This window comes from Colletotrichum fructicola (assembly GCF_000319635.2).
Source record: "Colletotrichum fructicola Nara gc5 chromosome Unknown KSG_Nara_v1_contig02, whole genome shotgun sequence".
Classification (NCBI taxonomy): domain Eukaryota; kingdom Fungi; phylum Ascomycota; class Sordariomycetes; order Glomerellales; family Glomerellaceae; genus Colletotrichum; species Colletotrichum fructicola.
This window is the reverse complement of record NW_027094052.1, coordinates 4968903-4990438: the sequence shown is the minus strand read 5'-3', so window position 1 is coordinate 4990438 and position 21536 is coordinate 4968903. Positions and strand designations below refer to the sequence as shown.

General features: G+C 51.8%; 7 protein-coding genes across 7 annotated transcripts; 4 read left to right on the top strand and 3 right to left on the bottom strand.

Moving 5' to 3' along the window:
- Window positions 1–10: 10 nt before the first annotated feature.
- CGGC5_v004141 (Bifunctional solanapyrone synthase) lies at window positions 11–1614 on the top strand (the record flags this gene model as incomplete). Its single annotated transcript, XM_066151232.1, has 2 exons — window positions 11–1026; window positions 1128–1614. The coding sequence occupies 2 exons, from the start codon at window positions 11–13 to the stop codon at window positions 1612–1614; spliced, it is 1503 nt and encodes a 500-aa protein (XP_066009524.1).
- A 312-nt stretch (window positions 1615–1926) lies between these two features.
- Window positions 1927–2850, bottom strand: RKI1 (Ribose-5-phosphate isomerase; the record flags this gene model as incomplete). The annotated part of the gene is made up of 2 exons (XM_032033032.1): window positions 1927–2363; window positions 2445–2850. 2 exons carry the CDS (start codon window positions 2848–2850, stop codon window positions 1927–1929), a joined length of 843 nt encoding a protein of 280 aa, XP_031887604.1.
- A 4914-nt stretch (window positions 2851–7764) lies between these two features.
- Window positions 7765–8587, top strand: TRI6-1 (Trichothecene biosynthesis transcription regulator TRI6; the record flags this gene model as incomplete). Its single annotated transcript, XM_066151231.1, has 3 exons — window positions 7765–8171; window positions 8208–8397; window positions 8450–8587. 3 exons carry the CDS (start codon window positions 7765–7767, stop codon window positions 8585–8587), a joined length of 735 nt encoding a protein of 244 aa, XP_066009534.1.
- Window positions 8588–9440: 853 nt separating this feature from the next.
- Window positions 9441–10151, top strand: CGGC5_v004138 (NADPH-dependent reductive aminase; the record flags this gene model as incomplete). Its single annotated transcript, XM_032033035.1, has 1 exon — window positions 9441–10151. The coding sequence occupies one exon, from the start codon at window positions 9441–9443 to the stop codon at window positions 10149–10151; it is 711 nt and encodes a 236-aa protein (XP_031887599.1).
- Window positions 10152–13757: 3606 nt separating this feature from the next.
- On the bottom strand, window positions 13758–14318 carry pcaC-2 (4-carboxymuconolactone decarboxylase; the record flags this gene model as incomplete). The annotated part of the gene is made up of 3 exons (XM_032033036.1): window positions 13758–13999; window positions 14047–14108; window positions 14167–14318. 3 exons carry the CDS (start codon window positions 14316–14318, stop codon window positions 13758–13760), a joined length of 456 nt encoding a protein of 151 aa, XP_031887600.1.
- Window positions 14319–16113: 1795 nt separating this feature from the next.
- On the top strand, window positions 16114–17176 carry axe-2-5 (Acetylxylan esterase 2; the record flags this gene model as incomplete). Its single annotated transcript, XM_032033037.1, has 2 exons — window positions 16114–16573; window positions 16629–17176. 2 exons carry the CDS (start codon window positions 16114–16116, stop codon window positions 17174–17176), a joined length of 1008 nt encoding a protein of 335 aa, XP_031887605.1.
- Window positions 17177–18836: 1660 nt separating this feature from the next.
- On the bottom strand, window positions 18837–20083 carry CGGC5_v004135 (putative 1-alkyl-2-acetylglycerophosphocholine esterase; the record flags this gene model as incomplete). Its single annotated transcript, XM_032033038.1, has 2 exons — window positions 18837–19448; window positions 19502–20083. The coding sequence occupies 2 exons, from the start codon at window positions 20081–20083 to the stop codon at window positions 18837–18839; spliced, it is 1194 nt and encodes a 397-aa protein (XP_031887606.1).
- Window positions 20084–21536: the final 1453 nt, after the last annotated feature.

Genomic DNA, 21536 nt, shown 5'->3' with positions numbered 1-21536 from the left:
TTCTGCAGCCATGGTTCGCGTGTCAGTTTTCGCGGCCGCTTTTGCGGCTTGCGCTTCGTTTCGCGGTGCCACAGCCGTTGAGACGGCTGCCACGACTTCAGCCGTTGTCGCTAGCCTGCCCGGCTCCGAGAAGATTGCCTGCTCGGTGCTGAGCAAGAAGTACCCCGCCCAGACATTCTTCAACGGTTCCGATGGATATACCTACGAGACACAGACACAGTATTGGTCGGCCACGGCCTACAACAGCCCGGCATGCGTTTTCGTCCCTCAGAATGCACAACAGGTCTCTTTCGCCGTCACGACTCTGACGTTGAGCTTGACCAAGTTCGCGGTCCGCAGCGGCGGACACATGCCGGTCGTGGGCTACAACGGCATTGGATCCTCGGGCGTTCTGCTGTCGACCTCGAACCTCACTACGCTCGCCGTGTCTGATGACAAGGCGACCGTTTCCGTGGGCGCCGGACACAGGTGGAGAGACGTGTACTCCTACCTCCAGCCCTACGGCCTGGCGGTGGTCGGGGGTCGCATCGGCGGCGTCGGCGTCTCGGGCCTGCTTCTCGGCGGCGGCATCTCGTTCTATTCGAACCAGTACGGCTTCGCGGCCGACAACGTCGTGCGCTACCAGGCAGTCTTGGCCAGCGGTCTCGTCGTCGAAGCCACGGCGGCCAACGCGTACTCGGACCTGTACTGGGCTCTCAAGGGCGGCGGCAACTCCTTCGCCATCGTCACCCGCTTCGACCTCAAGACCGTCAAGTCGCCCAAGGTCTGGGTCGGCATCTCACAATACGCCCAGAACGACAGCGCAAAGTACCTCGATGCCGTGTACAACTTTGGCAAGTATGGATCCGCAGACGGCAAGGCGGCCATCATCCCGACGATCCTGACCTATCCGTCGTATAACATTACCGCGTACGCCGCGGCGAGGTTCTACGACTCCGAGACTGCGCTTGCCACGGCGTTTGAGAACTTCACCTCGCCTACCCTGACGCCTGTGGCCGATTCCTATGCGTTGCAGCCCCTCGCGGAGTACGTCAGCGCGGTTGATGCTCTTCAGCCCACTGGACTTCGCCAAGAGCAAGTTGCCCCTCAGAGAATGACAAGAAAACCAGGCTAACACGTCCACACAGATTCCGCGTCTTGTCGCTGGTCGTCAACCGCGAGGCCGTCGACCTCGTCCACGACTCTTTCATCGCGGCCGCCACGTCCAAGCTCTCGCCCATAATTGGTCTGTCAGCGTCAATCACCTTCCAGCCCATCACCAAGGAGTTCATCGAGCAGGGAATCAGCCGCGGCGGACCCAACCCGCAGGGCGTGGACCCTGCCAAGGCGCCGTACTTCTGGGTCGTCGAGAACCTGTCCTGGCAAGATGCCAAGGACGACGCAGCAGCGCGTAGTTTCACAGAGACCGTTACTGCTGATATTGAAGCTGCTCTCGAGGCCAAGGGCGTGTCTGGTGGGTATCTGTACCTGAACGACGCGGGCAAGGGCCAGCGCATCTTCCAGACTTATCCAGCTGCGAACCTCGCGAGACTCAAAGCCGTTCGAACAAAGTACGACCCACTAAGGATTTACACCAATCTTCTTGTTGGCGGCTGGAAGGTCCTGGATGCTTGAGGAACCAGCGCATGGTGTATATGGAATGAGGTACATGTCCGTCAGTTGATATTGACCTGCAAATATTTCACGGTGTTGCCTGTACATGTCCAGCTTAACGTAATATGTCGTTGTAATCAATAATGAAGAGACCTACCTCTCTAAAGTTGCTCGCGGCCCCTCTCGTTCGTTCGGAAAGACAAAACGTCCCAGCCATCTTCATGTCGTCGCATCAATACATGTTTGCAGAGAGGTTTTGGGTCGCTGCTAATTGACCTTTTGAACTCCATTTTATTCAAATTCGCTCTAAATATCAGTAATATGCCATGCCATCTATGCGCCAGTAACCTTCACACTGCCATCCTCCATACCAAAGTACGCCGCAACCGGCTTCTGCGCGAGACCGAACTTGCCGGCCTGGGCCGCCTGCAGCCCGTTGAGGCCGTGGAAGATGCCGATCTCCACAATGCCGGGGATCAGCAGAAGCTCCTTGGCCAGCGCCGAGACCTCCCACGCGCCAGCGGCGTTGCGGCTGGCGCCGGCCTCGACGTCCGAGGGCAGGAGGAGCTGGGGGAACGGCGCGTCGATGATCCACATGCCGTTGTCGGTGACGGCCTCGCCGGCCTTGGCGGGCAGACCCGGACGGACGATGGGCTTGATGGAGCCGAGGTCCGTGAGACGGTCCAGGACATCCGGGGCGGACATGGGGAGGACCTCGATGGGGATGGCCTTCCAGTTGGTGAGTAGCCTCTGAGAGAGCTTGCGGTAGTCTGCGGATTCTCGTCAGCTCGTCTGCGTTCACACTTTTTCGCTCGGACCTCCACCCGAGGCATTTCCCGTAAAAGACTCACCAGCAACAACGACAAACTTCTTGGCGGCAATGGCGACAAGCTTCTCCTGCAACAAGCAGGCACCGCCGCCCTTGATGCAGTTCAGGTCCGCGTCGACCTCGTCCGCACCGTCAAACGCAACATCCAGGGCGACGAGCTTGCCGTCGGGGCCAAGTGGCCTCTCGTCGAGGTTGCACAGACGCAGGCCGGCGGCGCGGATGAGGCCCTTGGACTGGCTGCCGGTGGGGAAGAAGGTCATATTGGACCAGAAGGAGGGGCCCTTTGCGGCGATGGCGTCGACGACGTACACGACGGTGCTGCCGGAGCCGATGCCGACAAAGCGGGCCGACGCGTCGAGGTGCTCATCGACAGCGCGGTAGGCGGCGGCCTTCTTGGCCGACTCGACGAGGGATACTGCGGAGGACATGGCGCGGGCGTAGTAGAGTTTTGGTGTGACGGTGGTGCGTGTGCGGGGTGGTGAAAAGGGTGAGAGGAGTGGTGAAGTTGTACAAGAAGAAGACTGGCGGAGGGACGAGAAGGTTGATCTTATTAATAAAGATGCTCTGCTGCAGGAGGTGAACATGGGGTCGGCCAGAAGAAGAGGCTTTGACAGGATGGGGTGGTGGTGTTAGAGTGGGATGAGCCATAAAGCTTTCTCCGGTTGCCGGGCTTACTCATGAATCGCGACGGACAGTGGATTCCGACACGGGTGTCGACGGCTGGTCGCAGATGGCAGCTGCATCTACTTCCGGTACCTCGAGACGAGGACGGTGAGATGTTGCGCCATGGCTGGGCTGGATGCTTTGAAAATTTGGGAGCCAATTGGCTTTATCGACCGTTAAGTAACCCATTATATCAGCTGGTTGGCGTTGTGGGAAAGGCTGAAGCCGTTTCTACCTCCAATTGAGCGCGTCCTCGGTAAGCCTCGGTCAGTCCCTCCTTCACCGAGCACCCCGCCTACACCGACCGCGGGGCATTTTCTCAGATGCCAGGACCACTTCTTCACCCCACCTATGACGTATCTGGCGACTTTTCCAGGGACGAAAACCCCACCGTTGTCATGCCCGTCACCTTCCGAGATCGTCTCAGGACGGAAGCGCCGAATCAGACCGAGAGCTCGGCGGGCCAGTGAGCGTTCCGGGAGCCACCGGCGTGCTTCCGGTGGACCTCCGGTGGATCAGGGAAAAGTTTGTATGTGAGATGTTATCAGGGAAATCCCTCGCGCCCATCGCGGCAAGTAAGAAACTTGGCTGTTTACCGACGTCACTTGTTCAGTCTACACAGGACATGCCGCTAGCCAATTGATGGGCCAATGATTGTAAACTGGCTAGGGACGCATCGACTTGGAGAGGTTCAGACACACCTGTCAGTCGCGCATTGACTTGCATGGCGGCTAACAATAAGACGACAATCCGATTAATGCTATCTTGATAAAGAGTGCGTTTTTGTAGTAGACCACCAAACACCGAATGAGACTGCTATACCGTAATAACAAGGCCCCGAGTGTCATTAGGACAAACAGATGCGACATGGGCAAGAATCTCGCTCGCCGCAACCTGAGGCGACAAATGAGACACGTCGATCCGTAATCGATGAGGATGTCCATCAAAGTCGTACAAGTCTTCGCCAGCCCGGAACAGTTTCAAGAGCTCAGTGTCAATCAACTTCCCTTCCGCCTGTCGGCCACCTTCGATCAGTCGGCCCAAGTTGGTCTGTTCGTCGCAATCTAGCGTAATGGGGATAAATTCGCAACCTCGTCTATCGGCACAGTCCTTATACTCCTGACAGACAGCTGATCCTGCTTCGTTGGCCGTCTGTGCGTCTGTGAAGACGTAGAGCGTTGAGTAGGTGGATGGCTCATGAATGAGCGACTCAAAAATCGCCGAGCGGATGCGGCGACGGAGATCTTGATAGCCCGGCTGGTCCCGGCTCAATACGGCCTCTGCAGGGTTTATGAGGAGGTGGTTATGCACCAGCTTAATTTTATCGCTGGCGGTGTCGAGAACTTTACCAACAGTCAGCTTGCCTGTTCCTGGGAAGCCGTTGATATAAACCATCGGGCGAGGTTTTGACGGAATGGTCATTATGAAATTCAATATGATATTTGAACGGGTGGTAATAGCGATTAACTAAATGAATCAACGACTCAAAAGTAATTATCAGGAAAATAGTTTTATGTGTGAATTTTATGAGGCACAACGGCAAGTCAGCTCCGACGTTATGAGTCACGCTTCACATATGACTCCTATTCACGATTGTACTAAGTCCGAAATCACCCTAACGCCAGAAAATAATAACTGATCTAGTCTGCACGGTCACCAAAACGGTAACGTTTGATGAGCTTCGGTTTGTGGATGGCTATAAGGCGGCGCTGGTAACCATGTACCCATCGAAGCTTAACGGAGACACCATCAACGTTATTCGGTTCTCGGCTCAGTTGCAAGAGATGATGCAGAACATGCTGGCAGACACATACTAGGAAACCCAGCAGTAAGAGACTAGTCACCCTTGTCGTCTTACGAACACACACACACAAGCCACATGTTCCTCAGCAGCCACCAGGGTATGTCAACAAGCATATCCTCCTGTGGCTTTACCGGACATACGTGCAGAAGGATCTTCTCAGGGTCCCTGGCCATGTTTTCTCTTTAAACATTGCTAAGATTCCCCGTCTTTTGCTTGCTTTTTTCGGGTTCTCGGGGGCCACGAGGTCTCGATGTCAACAGACGCGGAAGCTTGAGCTGTGATTCCTTCTCGCACGTGGTAACAGTCGCCGACTCGCCTAAACTGTCGGTGGAATGTCAGGACTGGTAATTTCATACTGATTCATTTCATCTGTCAAAATTCCAACACGCTGGATGACAGACCACCCGAACATTCGGCACGTCTCCGTTTCCATGGATCATGCACGGTCGTTTCGGTTATCTATACATCTCATGATCCTTTCGTTCCATTTCTAAACCGGTGGCCTGGCGGACTCGACTGTTGCGCTTCTCGAATCGGATTCGAGAGAAGACGAGCAACAGTGACATCGTCTGCCCAAACTGATGAACCCTTCAGGACTTCGGCCAGGAGCACAGGGACGAACTGCGAGTCGCACATCCCCCAAGAACCAGTCTCCAGAACTCAAGATGCGACTCTGCATCGCGCAGCCATGTCGCACCACCCCTGGCCAGTCGATATGCCAGGAATCTTATCTCACATGAGGCAGGCACGGTCAAATACGACCCTGTTCTACGTTTGTCCATGGAGGTGTTGCTGAGGATGGCACTCTGCTCTCCTTCACCCTTGTCTAGAGCCGACGGCGCGACAGCGTTGCTAGTCCTGCGCGTGGTACCAGCACCCCAGCGGTGATCTTGCATGTTTGTTTCCCTGAAACTAGTTTCTACAGCAGCTAGATTAAGCCAAATGCCCTTACGTCTGCGTAGATGTGCAACATCGATCAACAGCACCAGCGCGGATCATCGATGTGGGGGATATTCACTATGATGACACCGGGACGAGAGCAGGCCGTCCTTATCCGCAGCTATAATTGATGTGACCACTTGACTGTGATAAACTCAAGAACATTTCTGGTCTTCAACATGAATCTGATGCAGTGTGGCGCTCCGGCGCCGGTCTAGCCAGACAGAAGCGACAAGGGGAATCAACGGGAAGAACCCAGCCGGGCAGGGCTATCAGCTTGGCTATCACTGCAAACAAAACACTTATAGTATAGGCCACGCCTGTGGAAGAATACTCGCTGCTCTCGGCCGGTGTCTCTATCGACCACATATTAAACTTAGTTCGGCGGAGAAGGAGAGGCCTCCTCCGCTGATGATCGACCGGAACGTGTTTATCGGCGGGGTACATGACACGCGCCATAGCCGCTCTCGCCGTCGTCGCCGTGATCATGGCATTGCTTCAACCGTCAAGGTGGGCAGTTTCGAGGAGGCCTAGATTGACAAAGTGACGTTGGCGAGCCCGGCCGATCATGGCAAGGAAGGGTGACGATCCAGTGAACACGGAGGAAGAAACCCCCACCGAACGTCTCGAGTCATGCAGCTGAGCGTGGCTGAGGTCGATTCTCATGAGCGAATCGCATCTCGCCGTTCCCCTGAAGAGAACCACTTTTATCCGTCTGGGACACTTGACGGGCCTGTCGTCCAGCCTTACGGAATTGGCTTCCAGGTGTCAGAGAAAGGCCAAGGGGGCACGACTTGGCTGTGATTGGGAGGCCGTGTTTATTCCGTGGATGAATAACTGCTTTCCAAGAGACTGTCAAGTCTGAAGCGGGAACAGCATCATGGATCAATCCCAGACAGCCTCGACATGTCAAAAGTTCTTGGCTACCGATTGGCTCATGAGAAGGCCATCTCGGAACTCTGCGCTTCCTTAACTTTATGGTTTGGCTTGACAGCTTTCCAAGAGCCAATCGCAATCAACATCGGGAACAAGGGGATCCATACCCATCTCCATGACACCTCCCCGCAAACAGCCGCCAGAAGACAGCATGTCCCAGCTAAATGTTTACATTTTTAGGGCACAAGATGTCCATTAAGACGCTGTGTTAAGTTCAGTCAGCGCTTAGAAAAGACGGTGGCATCCCGTCCCGCGTTGCGCACGAACCTCCTCTCCCCATTGACATTGATGACTGTCGTGATTAAGCTGAGGAGGGGGCTATATCAGCTATATCTGACCCTGGGCGACGGGCTGTGCAATTTTCGTGATCTCCAGGCGATCTGACGCTGCAACATGGCCTCCTGGACGTTCTGGTTAGCGAATCGCATTTCAGCGGATGCACACTTGTTCCGCCGTCTCCCCTCATTTCCCCAACTGTTCGTGCCACGAGATCCTTGGCATCGACGCACCTAACGCCGATGTCAAATGGCTGACAATTGAAACGGTCGGCCGGTTGTCCCTAGATAGGGAATAGATCTGCTGAGATCTCAAAAGTCTAACGCATTTGCCGAGAGAGGAAGAGGGCGACGCCTCTCTCATGTGGGCCCTGCCATTGTTCCGCCGTCGTCAGGCCGTTTATGGCCCGGTTCACACTCTCGCCGGATGCCATGCATCCATCACCAACCTCCCGGCGTTTTGGAGGGTAGGCGCCGACGTTGCATTCCGACACGAGCTATACCACCTTGTTTATATGACTTGCATACGGTGACGGGTGACGGGTGATGGATGGTGGGAAAGCCCAGATCGTGAGATACATAAACGCCAGCGTCGATCCGGTTCTCGCCAAGATCGCTTGTTCTGCTTCTCTCCAGATCACGATTCACAATCTTCTCGGCGGCTTTCTGATTTTCTTCAACCCATTTCTTATCATTCTACTCTCTGTCTGCAGGTATCAGGCGCCATGGAGTCTTATCTCGAGGAAAACTCATACACTTTCTTCCCCAGCGTCGACGGCAACATGGGATACACCTTTGACTCCCAGTTCATTCCTTGCCCTTCTGGGGATAGCCTCGATAGCTTTCTGTACCCTTTCTCATTCCAAACATGCCAGCAACCAATGCCGATGATGGCCACCAGCCCAACACTCTCAATGGATTCGGAGTTCACATTCAACACCGCCTATGCGACACCCTCTCCTCCCCCGGATTTCTCGCCTGTCCCCAGCGAGCAGTTCGACTTTGCCCCGTCTCCCAGCAGCGTGACCACATCACCGAGCTCACCTCCCAAGGAGCTAGAGGTCGACAGCTGGGGTCGTTCGGATCTCCATCAGATGGGCTACCTCGACGTTGCCGGAAACTGGCGTTGCCGGTACGCAGGGTGCTGCTCGTCGCGCGTCTTTCTTAGAGCCTGTGATCTACGAAAGCATTTCCGGGGTCACGCAAAGTACTTCTTCTGCACCGAGAAGCGTTGCCAGCAAGCAGGCGTCGGCTTCGCGACTCGCAAGGACTTCCAGCGACACATGGGGTCTCACAAGCCCGCAGTCCGGTGTCTCCACCCCGATTGCGACAGAATCTTCAGTCGCAAGGACAATATGGTACGCGTTAGTCTCGCCCTGTTATCTGCAGCAAATACTCACTTGGAAACAGAGGGAACATTACAAAAAGATTCACCAACGGTTAAGAAACAACTTGTTTCCTCGGCGATGCCGTAAGACCACGCAGAGCGAGCCTCAGCAGGCCGTTTCTCCGGCATCGACCTGCTCAAGCTGCACGATGGATTCTTGAATGAAAGTTCTTCTGGGTAAATTCTAGCAGCGATAGTAGACTTTTGCGACAGCACGATCGTTGCAAATAATGTGTTATGCGACGATGTTGATGATTTTCACGTCAAGCCTGTCTTTTATGAGCGAACATAGATACTAGGATCCCCTTCTAAGAGGCGAACCACTCTTTTAATTCCATATATATATTTTGCAAGACATCCTAGGAATCTTGGCGTGGTTGTTAAGACGAACGAAGGGATACCTGAGAGAAGCCATCCATGACTCCATGCATGACTCCACGCCTTCGTCAGTACCTTAAGCTCGGAAGATGCCCAGAAAATTCCCCAACTGATGCACAATCACCTTTTTGCGCCTATACTACCGCGAAGTAATGGCTTACAAACTAATGTGCGCAGCAATCAGTTGGCGGACAACGATGATATCCTCTGGGTCTCATCGGAAGTCGGAATCCGAGAACTCACGGGAAAGGACGCCATTGGTTCATTTACGAGATGAAATTGCGCCATGCCAGACCTCCGAAACTTTGAACTCGAAAAATTCCCGGTTTGGGTAATTTTCTAGACGGTGGGATGAAGAATATGTCAAGAATGTCGAGCTCAACGTGTGCACTCGGAGGCCGTAACAACCGGCGACCGAGAACTAATATCCACAACTCGGAAAAGTGGTAGTTGATGAACCTGATCAAAAGAACTGTAGAGGTATCGTTCTCATACGCCGTCAGAGAAGGGGAAACCTTCGATGGTGGTATATATACATACCTTTGATACGATGCTCCCCGACCAGTACTCCAAGTAATCTCATTCATACGAGAGACAACAAGAAGCCTCACTTACAAGTCTATTCGGAAAATCAAGATGACCAATGCTAATGTCACCATCGTCGGAGTCGGCAACATCGGTGCCGCCATGGTCAGCACCTGGCTTGACACGGTCATCAACATTACCACCGGCACGTCCGAGCAAGCCCGGCAAATGGAGACACGTCTTAAATCCAACGGCATTGCTAAATATTTTGACGGCGCAATCATGGTCACTCCCGAGCTGATTGGCACGATCCACTCGTCCATGTTCTTCAGCGGAGAAAACGAAGCCGAATTCGAAAGAATCTCGGGGATTCTCAGGCCACTTGGAAGCTCTCATTATGTCGCCCAAGACTCCGGCGCAGCAAGCCTCTGGGATGTTGCGGCCCTTGCAGCCATGTACGGCATGTATTCCGGAGCAATTTTTGCGCTGAATGTGCTCAAGCGGCAGCGGCCCGATGATGCGGCGGCAGAGTCACCATCGACTGAAGTCCCGATGAAGAAGATTGTGCTCCCTCTCCTCTCAACACTTCTGCCGCACCTAGTCAATCTGTCAAGAGCCTTGGATAAGGAGGACTGGAACGAGAACTTTGGAAATCCGGCCTCGATGCAGTTGAAGGGGTTGCAGACCATCTTGACAACCTTGCGGGAGGAGAAGGTCAACGCGGACGGACTCGAGTTGTTTTACCGAATGATGCAGCGAGTGGTGCAAGACAAAGGCGAGGATGCGGGATTAGCTGTCATGGGAACCTATTTACTAGAATAAATAGAAATACTGCAATTTAACGAATGTTGAGTCGCATGCCCGATGTTTGGTTGGAATTGGCATCGTGTGCCCTGATGTATTGGTGAAGGCGCAGCCGGAGTGGGCAACTGTTGTCATCGCTAGGGCGACTCAACACAGGATGAAAGTCGCCAAACTGGCATTTCGAAAGTCTAATCCTGCGATGTTCACAGAAAATTGTTAAGCTATGTAGCTTCCGCGAATACGAATGCTTCCAGAGTTCAAACTGAACCGAGCCCGACAGCGTTAGACGACAAACATGACCCAAATCTCTATGAAACGTTGCGGTTTTGTGCTCAAAATCAACTGAGATTTCAAGGTATGCTAAAATATTTGACTATTTCTTTGTTTTGTTTTGGGGGCGACGGAGTTTGTGGTTTCAGTATGCTTGGATGGGCGCAAGTGAGATTCTGACTGTGTGGGTGAAAGCCCCCTTACTTTGATGATGACTAGGACATCGCTCTCTAACTCGTTTATCAGTAGTATACTCACCTTTACGTCATTCCTTTTATACCGCGAGTGTTTCAATGCGATTATTTGAGTTGCTGCTTCTCTTGCAAGCGAGACCAATATCGGTTTGGATATACATTTGAGCCAAACAAAACATACGGTTGGAAGCCCTGCGTGCATTTCAGTGAAATCGCTGGAATGTGCTTCTTTCATGCGCGTTGGCATTCGCCCTAGCACACTTGCCCTATTTCTAATTCCTGACAAGCTCCCGGAACTTGGTGTGCTTGCTTTGGGTCGTTGTCTAGTGACTCATTCCAATTTCATTCATATCCGAGCAACTATTAATGAGCAGGTAGTGTTTAAGGTGACTGACACAATGGAGGTAGACAATGAAATTGTAGACCACGGGGATGAAACGACGAGTTGAAGTTTAGTGGCATGAAGCTTGGCTCGCCATTTCATTTCCTTGATATTTGAGATGTTGGCAGGAGTATATCACCACCAGATTCCAGCCATGCTCTCTTTCTATCAAGATCTTAATGCCACAATGGAACACACTACTTTTCTGCGGGCTTGACATCACAACCATGGCTTCATTATAATTGGTCCTTCTCATTCACTCGTTGGGCTAATCCTTGTATCAGAAGTGAGTTCAACGTGTCTAATCATACGTTGATTTCCACGCCCGCCTGAAAACAAGAATATGGCTACTTCTGTGGCATGAAGGTGTCATAGAATCACACTTACTCAGCTTTCTGAATCTGTCTTTAGTTGTTACTCTAGGCGTACTTACGAGAATACCTTCAATTTGGCTGCTTGGCATCATCTTGAAGCCATTAAGTTCGATTCTTATGTCGTTCGACGCACTTTAGTATCTTTATTTGCCCCAGACCGCCAACAGAGAGATCTCTGGACCTTGTCTATACGTCTCATGTCTGCATTCTAAGTTAACTGATCTCATATTGAACATAAAGTAGAACATATGCGTCCATTTACTTTTTTGTTTGAACTCTTACGATCGGCCGGGTATACTAAAGCACTTCATCCGACATGATTTTATAATGGGATGAAGTCGGGCCCTATATCATAGCTACTCGATGATCAGGATTCTTCTGGGGCAGTAGGGGTGTCAGGGATTTGGAGAGCGCCAGGCTTTGATACGAATCGTGAGAGACGACGGGAAAAACCACCCAAAAAAAATGACCCCAAAAACTTCAAACTTATTAGGAAGATTACAGTTGAGAAATCTGAGATTTCTGAGCCATTTCTGAAGTACCAGAATCTCACAGACTGTGGTCGCCAGAAGTTTCTACAAGGCCCTTCGGAATCACCTTCTGGAGATGGAATGCCGACAGAATATTCTAGGAGCCCAAGAGTGTATTGGTTTAGGAACCTGACGTCGGTTAGCAATTCATATTTGAGGTGCGGTAAAAGGGAGGGCGAGCAGAAGCACCACAACAAAATTCTTGGTTTTCTTCATCTATGAAATTTCGAGCGATTTGCATTTTCTTCTTGTCAGTAAACCCTCATAGTCGATACATCTATTATGCCAAAACGGAAGCAGGGCATGCATAAGTTTAACAGAAGGCCATCGTTGTTGAGACTAAAGCAGACTGGAATGGCGGGATTGACTGATCTCTGTGGGAGTAGGGGGAGAGGATGCTTCTAACACTTGAGCCGAAAACCTGTAGACGGGTTTCCCAGTAACAGCCCAGTGACCTCCTGCCTAGCTTTTCCTCCCATCTCGCGCCTGCCAAACGAATCTCAGCTTTACTTCACCTTGCCCGCTAGCTTTATGAAAGGTAGGTTCTCCACAATCACATTTCCCTCTCTCCCCTTTTCCCTCTCCAACCTCAAAGCATCACACTTTTGACAATCTCATCTTCTCAACAGCCCAGGGCCTCATAAAGGTATGCACTTCATGTCGCGCCCCCAAATTTCCACTTTTCAATCTAAGAAACATTTCAACTAGACAAAAGTCATGGACTCACGCGCACGTGCTGCCTTCATGGAGCGTATGAACAATGCAACTTTTGAGGAATGCATTAGGGGTTCACGAGAGGAAGCCTCTACCGCGGGAAGCGCCTCAGAGCGCGCTGTTATCTGGCAACAAAGAGGAATAGAGTTGAACAACGAGATAACAAGACGACAACGCGCCATTGCTAGCGAGATGAGCCACAATACTCAGCGTGCAATTGCAGCCGCACGCCGGGCCCAGGAGGGTCACTCCAACCTTGCTCCTACCGCTGGCTTGGCCCCCGCTCAAGCTCCTGATAATTACCGCATCGAATGCCATCAGCAGCAATCTCAGTGTGGCCCAACTCTCTGTCAACGCTACAGCTCTACTTGCTGCCATCCCTGCCCATCTCCAAGCTGAGGCTGCTGCGTCCTGTGCTGCTCATCTTGCCGACCTCGATACCAAGGCAGCTGCGGCTTCAGCTGAAGCTGCAAAGTCTCCCACGGATGCAGACCTTGCCTCTAAGGCAAAGGTGGCCAATTAAAGGGCCAAGAGAGCCCACCAACGCGCGAAGCTTTCCACCAAGGTCTGTGTACACTGCCACGACAAATATTCGTTCAACGATATCCTGCGCCGCCACCTCAAAGACATTCATTACAAAACTCTGGAGCCATACTGCAACCTTTCTCGGGCTGATCAGAATGCCGTCGCTGCCGCCGAGGCCCCCTGAGCATATAGGTGAAGAGGGGTACACGGATGGTTGGACAAAGCACTATGCTCTTTGCGGTCGTTGAGCACAATAAAGAACATTCTCAGGCACTTTCGCCCTGAGTCGCGACAATACAGCGTCTCTTTTACAGATAGCCACACCTAATAAAATCAATTTGCAACAGTGATTCTGAGTTCTTTGGTCCGATGTGTATTTCCGCATTTGAGTCTACTTCTACTTTTGTGTTATTTGTAGCCAAAACAAAAAACCACTAAAAGCTTTCATAGGGAGCAAGGAATAACCGTTAGATCCATGAAGCTTCTGGAGTCATAGGATTTAGCAGTTATACGCCTAGTAAATGAATTTAAACATCTCACACACAGAATCAGGAGAAGCTTCTTGCCAATGCTAGAAGACACTGTTGGTGCTGATGCTTTCTAAAACGCAAACAATAATCTGCATCCTCGCACCCTTATTTCTTGTACTTAGGAGAGACCTCTGCCATCTGCCTCTTGTGCTCTCCCTTCTCCACCATGTCCTTGATAGCCTCGTCGGCAACCTTCATGGCCTGAACTCCAGCCGGTGCTCCACAGTACACAGTAGCCTGAAGAATTGCCTCCTGAATCTCGACTTCAGTGAGTCCATTTCTGATGGCTCCTCGAATATGAATGCCAAACTCAGCCCAGCTCTTCAATGCAATGAGCATTCCGATATCTACAGATGGTTAGCGACAGCTTTCAACTGGGTCTCGAGTCGCTCACTTAACAGGCTTCGCTGCTTGCGCTCCAGGCCTGGGCGGGACCAAATGTTTCCCCAAGCCCATCTTTTAAACACGCATCAGCTCAATAAAACGAAAATGACAGTCTGGAGCGGCCTCTTACTCGGTGATGAGCTCCTGCTGGGCAAAAGCAAACTCGCTGGAGCCATTTCGCATGGCATTATCGACGTAGCTTTCCCCTACTACCTCACGGCGGTTCTTCAAGCCCTGCTCCCACAACTCCCCACGTAGCTTATCGGTGTTCTCGGACGACATATTGCTGATTGGTATCTAGTCTGTTTCTGCAATGAGGAGGGGCTTACGGTCCGTCGAGAGATGGTTTTGGGGGTTGTAGAAAAGCTGATGTGAAAATGGGCATGAAATAGAAGAAACTTATTATTATTCCGGATTCGGCACAGCCACGTGCTAATTGAGGGGTCATTTGGGACCTTAGCTGGAGAGAGTTTTGGCGTTCCGATCCGCAACCGGGGGAAAATTGTACATCCCGCGTTACCCCGATGTTCCGCACGGAAATGTGGGACTATCCCGATGGTATTCCGAAAAGAATGCAATCAGTTTAAATTAAACGATTTTATCATACAATGAAGTCACAAGTTGGAGTATGTGACACAGTGATATGCATTTCAACTTCTGCTGCAATTGATCGCCTGGTTTTATTTCTCCAATGTGCTTGACTACCTCGCTATCTGACGTTGTTTAGAATACTCGGTCTCTTTTCTTGAACAAGACTTTAAAGCTACCAACCTCCAATGACAGCTTTCCGTTTCGCTTCTAAACTCTCTTCCACATAATACACTCTATGCATTTAATATTGCTTGAGTTTCTTAATTCCTGACACTCGCAGATGCATCGTGGAGGATCATGAGACCATGAGCTGATCGACTGACCGTCCTTATATCTCCTGGGTTGCTCAGTAAAATCCTGTTCAACAATCCAGTCTTTGGTGTGAATTGATATGGGTTCCATAGATGTTCGATACCCGAGGTCTCCGAATATCGCATGGGATACAAGCACAACATTAGGGGTATTTTATCAATCGGGCGATTTATGAGGAGGACATTAAGAGACAGGGCTGCAGGTATCTACAGCCTTTAGCATGTTATTAACAGACGAAGATTTTGATCGACCTATTGACCTTTCAAACCTGTCTCATGTCACGTTCGGGGTATCGAGAAACGTTGTATGGTCGAGTTGAGCCATCCTCACAGTTGGCACTCGACTAGTATTGCAGCATCACTCCAGTAACAGCGCAACTGCAAATTTACTTGCCGTGGCTGAAAAGGTTGCCATGATGCTTTATGTCTGGCTCGAGTATAAACGCGTATTGTATTTAATACATGCGGCTGACGACTGCTTCATTCATCTGAATCGCGGCGGCCCACGAGCTTAAGTTGTCCTTTGACCATTGCTGGCTGCCCTACATGCGGGTTCTCCGGCAAGTGATCCGCCGAACCACTCAACCTGATACACCGTCTCTCTATTTTGGTCGTTACGAACCAGCCCGTTGAGCGCATAGGCCAATTCCATCCTGATCCGCGCCTCAGCCTTGGCTATTCCCTGTAAAAGCCCAGTAGATGGAGCCCTCCCTGACTCAGTAAACGAACGTCGGCTCCCACGCGGCTTCCAGCCAACACGAAACTCCCGATGAGTAAATGTTTTCGTCACATATCCAACAAGCTGTTCGGCACCCACTTGCTGGGGATCAACAGGAACTGGACCACTGGTTTTGCCTGACAGATAGCGCTAGGCCGGAGACATGACGTTGATTTGACAGGTAAACCAGGGCATCAATTTCCGGGATCCCTGGTCTCGGTGGACCCGTCTTATCGTCGCTTCGTATTTGACAGCCTCCGCGCATCCCTCGCTGGTTCCGGGGAATTCATTAATCTCCAGTTTAAGCAACAAGGAAGCCCCAAACGATTGAGCTTCAAAAGTTCCGGATGTCCGCCCTTGTCGCGTGCGGCTGAGGTGTCTTCTCTTGCCATTTTTTCACCTCTCACCTCATCCGCCGAACACCGCTGCCGCCGTCCGACAGTTCGCCGTATCCAAGATGGTCTCAAGTCTCTCAGCGGCGCTCGCCCTAGTCTCCACATTGCCATGGGCCTCGGCTGCCTCGGTGGCCACGCGTCAATCTACGGGCGACGGCGAATGTCGCGACGTCCATGTCTTCCTCGCCCGCGGGAATAACGAGCCATATCCGGGTCGTCAGGGAAAGCTCGTCACAGCCATTTGCGACGGGCTCGATAGCTGCGATTACGAGGACATTCAATTTTGGAACCCACTGGAGGCACCATACTGCCAGTCTGTAGAGGAGGGTGCCGCGAACGGCACTGCACAGGTCACCGCGTACAACAAGCGGTGTCCGGACTCGAAGTTGGTGTTGAGTGGGTACTCACAGGGAGGTCATGTCATCGGCGATATCCTGGGTGGTGGAGGTGGCACGTTCTTCCAGGGTTGCCAGCAGACCCCGAACGCTGGTCTTGACGCGACGAAAGCTCCTGGAAACAAGAGTGAGTTACGATGGATAGCATGTTTGGACTTAGGAAACTGACGTTTCAACCCCAGTCTCTGCGGTGTTGATCTTTGGTGATGTTCGACACACCGCCAGCCAGCCGTACAACTACGAGTCGGGATCCGGGGCTAACGGCCTCTTCCCCCGTCCGGATGACCAGCTCGCTGGCATGAAGGCCTACGCTGGTTTCTTCCGCTCGTACTGCGTGGAGTCCGACCCGATCTGTGCCGGTGGCGACACGGCCGCCAACCATCTCAACTACTTCGACATCTACTCTGGCAGTGCTGGGAAATGGGTTCAAGAGGTCGTTGGGGCCCAGACGACCAGCTCTTCTACGAAATCATCAGCAACCTCGACCAAAGCCTCATCAACCTCGGCTAGCGCTTCCGCGAGCGCCACGACAGAGATCACCTCCGCTTCACCGACCACGGAAGCTGCATCAACCGGAGGATCTACCCCAGCCCCAACATCCGATGCCCCAACATCTGATAATGCGGCGGCTTCTTCAACCCCTACGGGCGCCAGCGCAGCCGGCGCTTTGGATTACAACAAGATGCTTCTCAGCCTGGCCGTTGTCGCTGGATTGATGATGGCCTGCTAGACGACAACGCAATTATTTATGACCACGATAGATCAACGTCACAACATGGAAGCATTGACCGCTTGTTTTTGAATACCCCGAAGCGACATATCACGAAGGACAAATAATCACACGACATTGAACATAATGAGCACATACTGGCGCAGAAGGATCTTTTGAAAGAAGCATAAATGCCATAATTCTGCTCTGGGGTCATCAAGCCTCACGGCAGCATCCTAGTGCCCAGTTCCTATCCAATCTCGGCATCAGAAAACACGATGGAGGCGTAGGTGGCTTTGTAGAAGAAAAGAAAAACAATCCAAACTTTATCTCAGTCAAACATCCGTTTTCTGACTTTGATGTCGTCGACCTAAAAGCGTTCCGTTCAAGCGACCTACCTCATGAAACTACCTACCTCCGAGCGATATTTACCTGCTAGTCTAGCCCGCGCCCGGACAGAAGAGGCCGATTTATATACCAGCATCTAATATTCCCTGTTTGAACTTCAGAATACGTCGGGCGGCGTCCATACTTCTCAAAACAATCGACGGAAGCTGACAGAATGACCATCATTGAAAAGGAGACCAATCTGCGAGAGTCGCGGGTACTGCAGAGTATTGGGATTCCGGACGCCAACGCCGAAGAAGACTTACGCGTACTTTATCAGATCTTTGACCCCCGGGAAGAGTTATGCGAAAGCTGCAAGTATCCTGTCTTCGTCGCAGTTGACATCGGCATCTTCGGTGGTGTTCGTATGGACGGTCTTGCAATCTTAGACACGGCGAAGCTCGGTTCTGCATCCAAACACGGGCTGATATCGACATACAATTTGGTCTCAGACTCCTCAGCATGGGGCTATTACCTCGCAGCGAGGTTCTTTCGGTTTTGGAATCCTACTAAAACGAGGGATCCTGCATCACACATGAAGAAACTCGTACGTGGCGGATGAGAGTCATTCTCGTCCACAACGGCCTGGGATTGCCAGGCTGGCGGAAGTCCTTGGACCATGGCAAATCCAGTTGTTGTCTCAACACACTCCAGCTTACTCGCCAGATATTCGGCTCTCTTGGCTCCCTTAGCGAACTTAGACCGCAACTGCCAACTACCATAGGGAACGCTGGGAACAATGCTAACGTCACGCTGAGGCACCTTTTGCATCTAGGAATGGAGATCACTCAAAACAACACTCAGACAAAGAGGATGGACATGCTTGAGCAGGCAGCGCTGTTTCCCGGATACACGCCAGAAAAGTCGCCGGCCGAGGCGGCAATGCTCAAGAAAGAACTCGATCAAGGCTTGTTGGCTGAAGAAAGGGAGAGAAAAATCAAGACAACAGCAGAACGCTTTAAAAGCCGCCAGAAAATCCTTGGAGAGATGAGAAGGGAGTTGTCACTCTGCGCAGCGGGGTCGACCAGGTTGGAACCGACCTGGCTTTACTCCTGGAACAGCATAACGTCGGACCGGTACCTCACGACCTCATGTGCAAATGAATAATCAGAACGTTCGAATTGTATTTCAGCCTCCACCTACCCACAGCTATGTATGCTTAGGACCAACATTGATCCGTCCTCAGCCTTTTGAAGTAATAACTTGCACAGAGCTTCTTGCCCGTCAAGCTCTTCAGAAATCTGCATCAAGGTAATTGCTTGTTCTGAGTCGTGACTTACTACTGCAACCCACATCATTCCTGCGGACAGCCGAGGCCCTTGATTTTCAGGAGGTCAAGCTCCGGGCCGAGCTTCTCAATATTGCAGAGTTCATCCTTCTTCCCGTCAAACACAGAATGCAAGGCGGTCCTCACGATGTCAATGGTGAGCTGTCCAGCGCGGTCGCCATCAATAGTACCGAGGAAACCCTGGAGAGCAGCGGTGTAGTCCGGATTCTTCAAAAGTTCCTTGATCGGAGGAAGTTGAGGCGCATCGAGGAACGTCGGGTGCATTGTACCGTTGATCGTGACGATAAGTGCAGGGCCCTGGTGTTTGTCGTACGTTTCATTCCAAGAGGGAACCCCGGGGAAAACTGTCTGGGGCAATACCGGCTGCCCGGCTAGAACAAGGAGCTTGTCGCTACCTTCGATGGGTACTGGACCGTACATGGCGCCGTCAAAGTTGAGCCCGCCGAGAACACGGTCGTCAGTGAGGATTGTAGCGGCAGAAGTCGCTCCTCCGAGTGAGTGGCCGTAAACAAAGACCTTGTCAGAGTCGATTGACGCCCCCATGCCAGCCACAAGTTGAGCAGCTACATCGGGGGTTTGCAATTGATCGATGACGAAGGAAAAGTCGGCTCGTCGTGTCTGTGAAATTGAAGTTAGCGTTTGATGGATGCAATAGACGATGAGTTTCCCACCTCGACAAGCGACTCTAAGTAGGCCGGGGCAAGACCTCCTGTCGCGTTGACCACACCGTAGACTACGCTTCCATCCGGAAATTCGACAACGCCGGTCTCATACGTATGATCCAATGTGAGAACAACATAGCCATAACTGGCAAGAGACCGAGCCAGAACGCCGTACATATGTCTTGAGCCCCCAAGTCCCGGAGAGAACAGCACTACTGGGTACTTGTTCCGTGACGCGTCGCGTCGGGACTTGCAAGCTTCTCCAACCTTGCAGAATGCCATCTCTAGATTGTCGAAGAAGTCGTCGGGAAGAGCGAACCCGAGCGAGGCGGAAAACCCTGCCATTGCCTTGGCGGTGATGGGTGTCATGTAAGGGACCACATCGTCCGAGCAGTTACCCTTCTTCACGGGGATAAATGCTGATGTGGCAACGCGTCGTTTCTCCGGCTTATCCGCCGGTGCCAATGGATCCCATCTTGCTGAATCCTCGAAAGCTTGCACCTTGCGGGCGACCGAATAAGGACCGGGAGGTCCTTGGATGAGGACGGCCGAGGCCACAGAGATTAGTGCTGTAAAGACTGGAAGATGCATGTTTGGTCGACTTGGGATGCAGCGAATAATCAGAAGATTTGGAGACGCGAACGGTATTTCATATTTAAACAGGAAGACATTTTTCGTATTGGGGCGTCGATGCTGACGGACATTCCTTCGGCTGGGGTTATACGAGCTGTCAGATTCAGTAATTACTGTGAAAGGAAATTGCAAGTATGCCAACGCGGACCGGATCTCGGCGTGGCTGTGATCAACCAAGCACGCAATGAAGTTCACAGGGACCGATAAACACCACTCGGGAGCGACGGATCGAATAGTCCTAGAAATTAAGACCATCTGTCCCTGGTTCCACGCATACAAAATCGCTTCTGGGTGAAGGGATTAGAGCTATGCTGACCACTAGTCTTAGCTCAATCGAGTCCTAGGAGCAACACGAATACAATCATCGTGCCATCGAACCATTTCTTTCCCGAGCTTTCTTCGGCTAATAGTAAGACATAGGTCAGCAGTAAATTTGACGTCAGCCAAGCAACTTCAGGGCTCAGCTCCCCAGGCAGCACAGCAGCCGAATGGGACTTTTGTACCAACCCTTCCTCCCTCCAATGAAGCCAATGAAGGAAGCAACATGGCTTAGCCCTGAGGAGGCTTGCAGACGCGGACCGCCCCGCTTGGAAAACCGAAAACGGAGTCCGACATTCTCGTCAATTCAGACCGTTGATCTCTGAGAAGATTCAACGAGCAGTGGAATTCCACCCAGGCCGCGGCGAGGCCAGCTACAGCTGATGGAGTAGTCTGAGCCAAGAAAGTGTTCGCACACCTTAAATGGACGTCTTCCCGTACTTTAATATGACAGAAAATTCTCATGGAATCATTGTTGTGAGCACCAGTCCGAAGTAATTCTACGGAATGGCCAGTGCAAGGTGTCTGTCACGACTCCCAGGTACAATCCCTACACAAACTAAGATGTTTTTCGATTTGTGAGAGTAACGGGCAGTATTATAGATGAAGAAACTAGAATAAACGTACGGATTGACCTCTAACGAAGCCGTCTAGAGTGATCTTGGACTTCGACTGGCCAACAAAGCGACGAAGACTTCTCCATATGAAGCTGAGTATCTTTAATCGCTCAAATCCGTTTAAGCAATCATGTTGCGACCTTTCAAAGAGTGGCGACAGGGTCTTTTGACTCTATTTCTGAACCGCCAGCATGCAGGACGTGACAGTGGCTGCCTAGGCCAACCGACGCCTGAACCTGGCTGATACCCTGGCATCAGCCAACAATTTTTCCCCAAGACAGCAGGGTGAGCCCACAACACTTGGAGAAATGCAACCCAGCCTGTTCCTGAGGGGCAGAAATCAACCACAGTCGGTTAGTGCGTTGCATGTCACAGCACTTTAGTTCTGAGCTCACAGGCTTTAGCTTCGATAAGCTCATTTCTGCAGGGGTTTCCAGTGCTTGGCAGTCATTTTTGAATGCGATTGATATTGACGA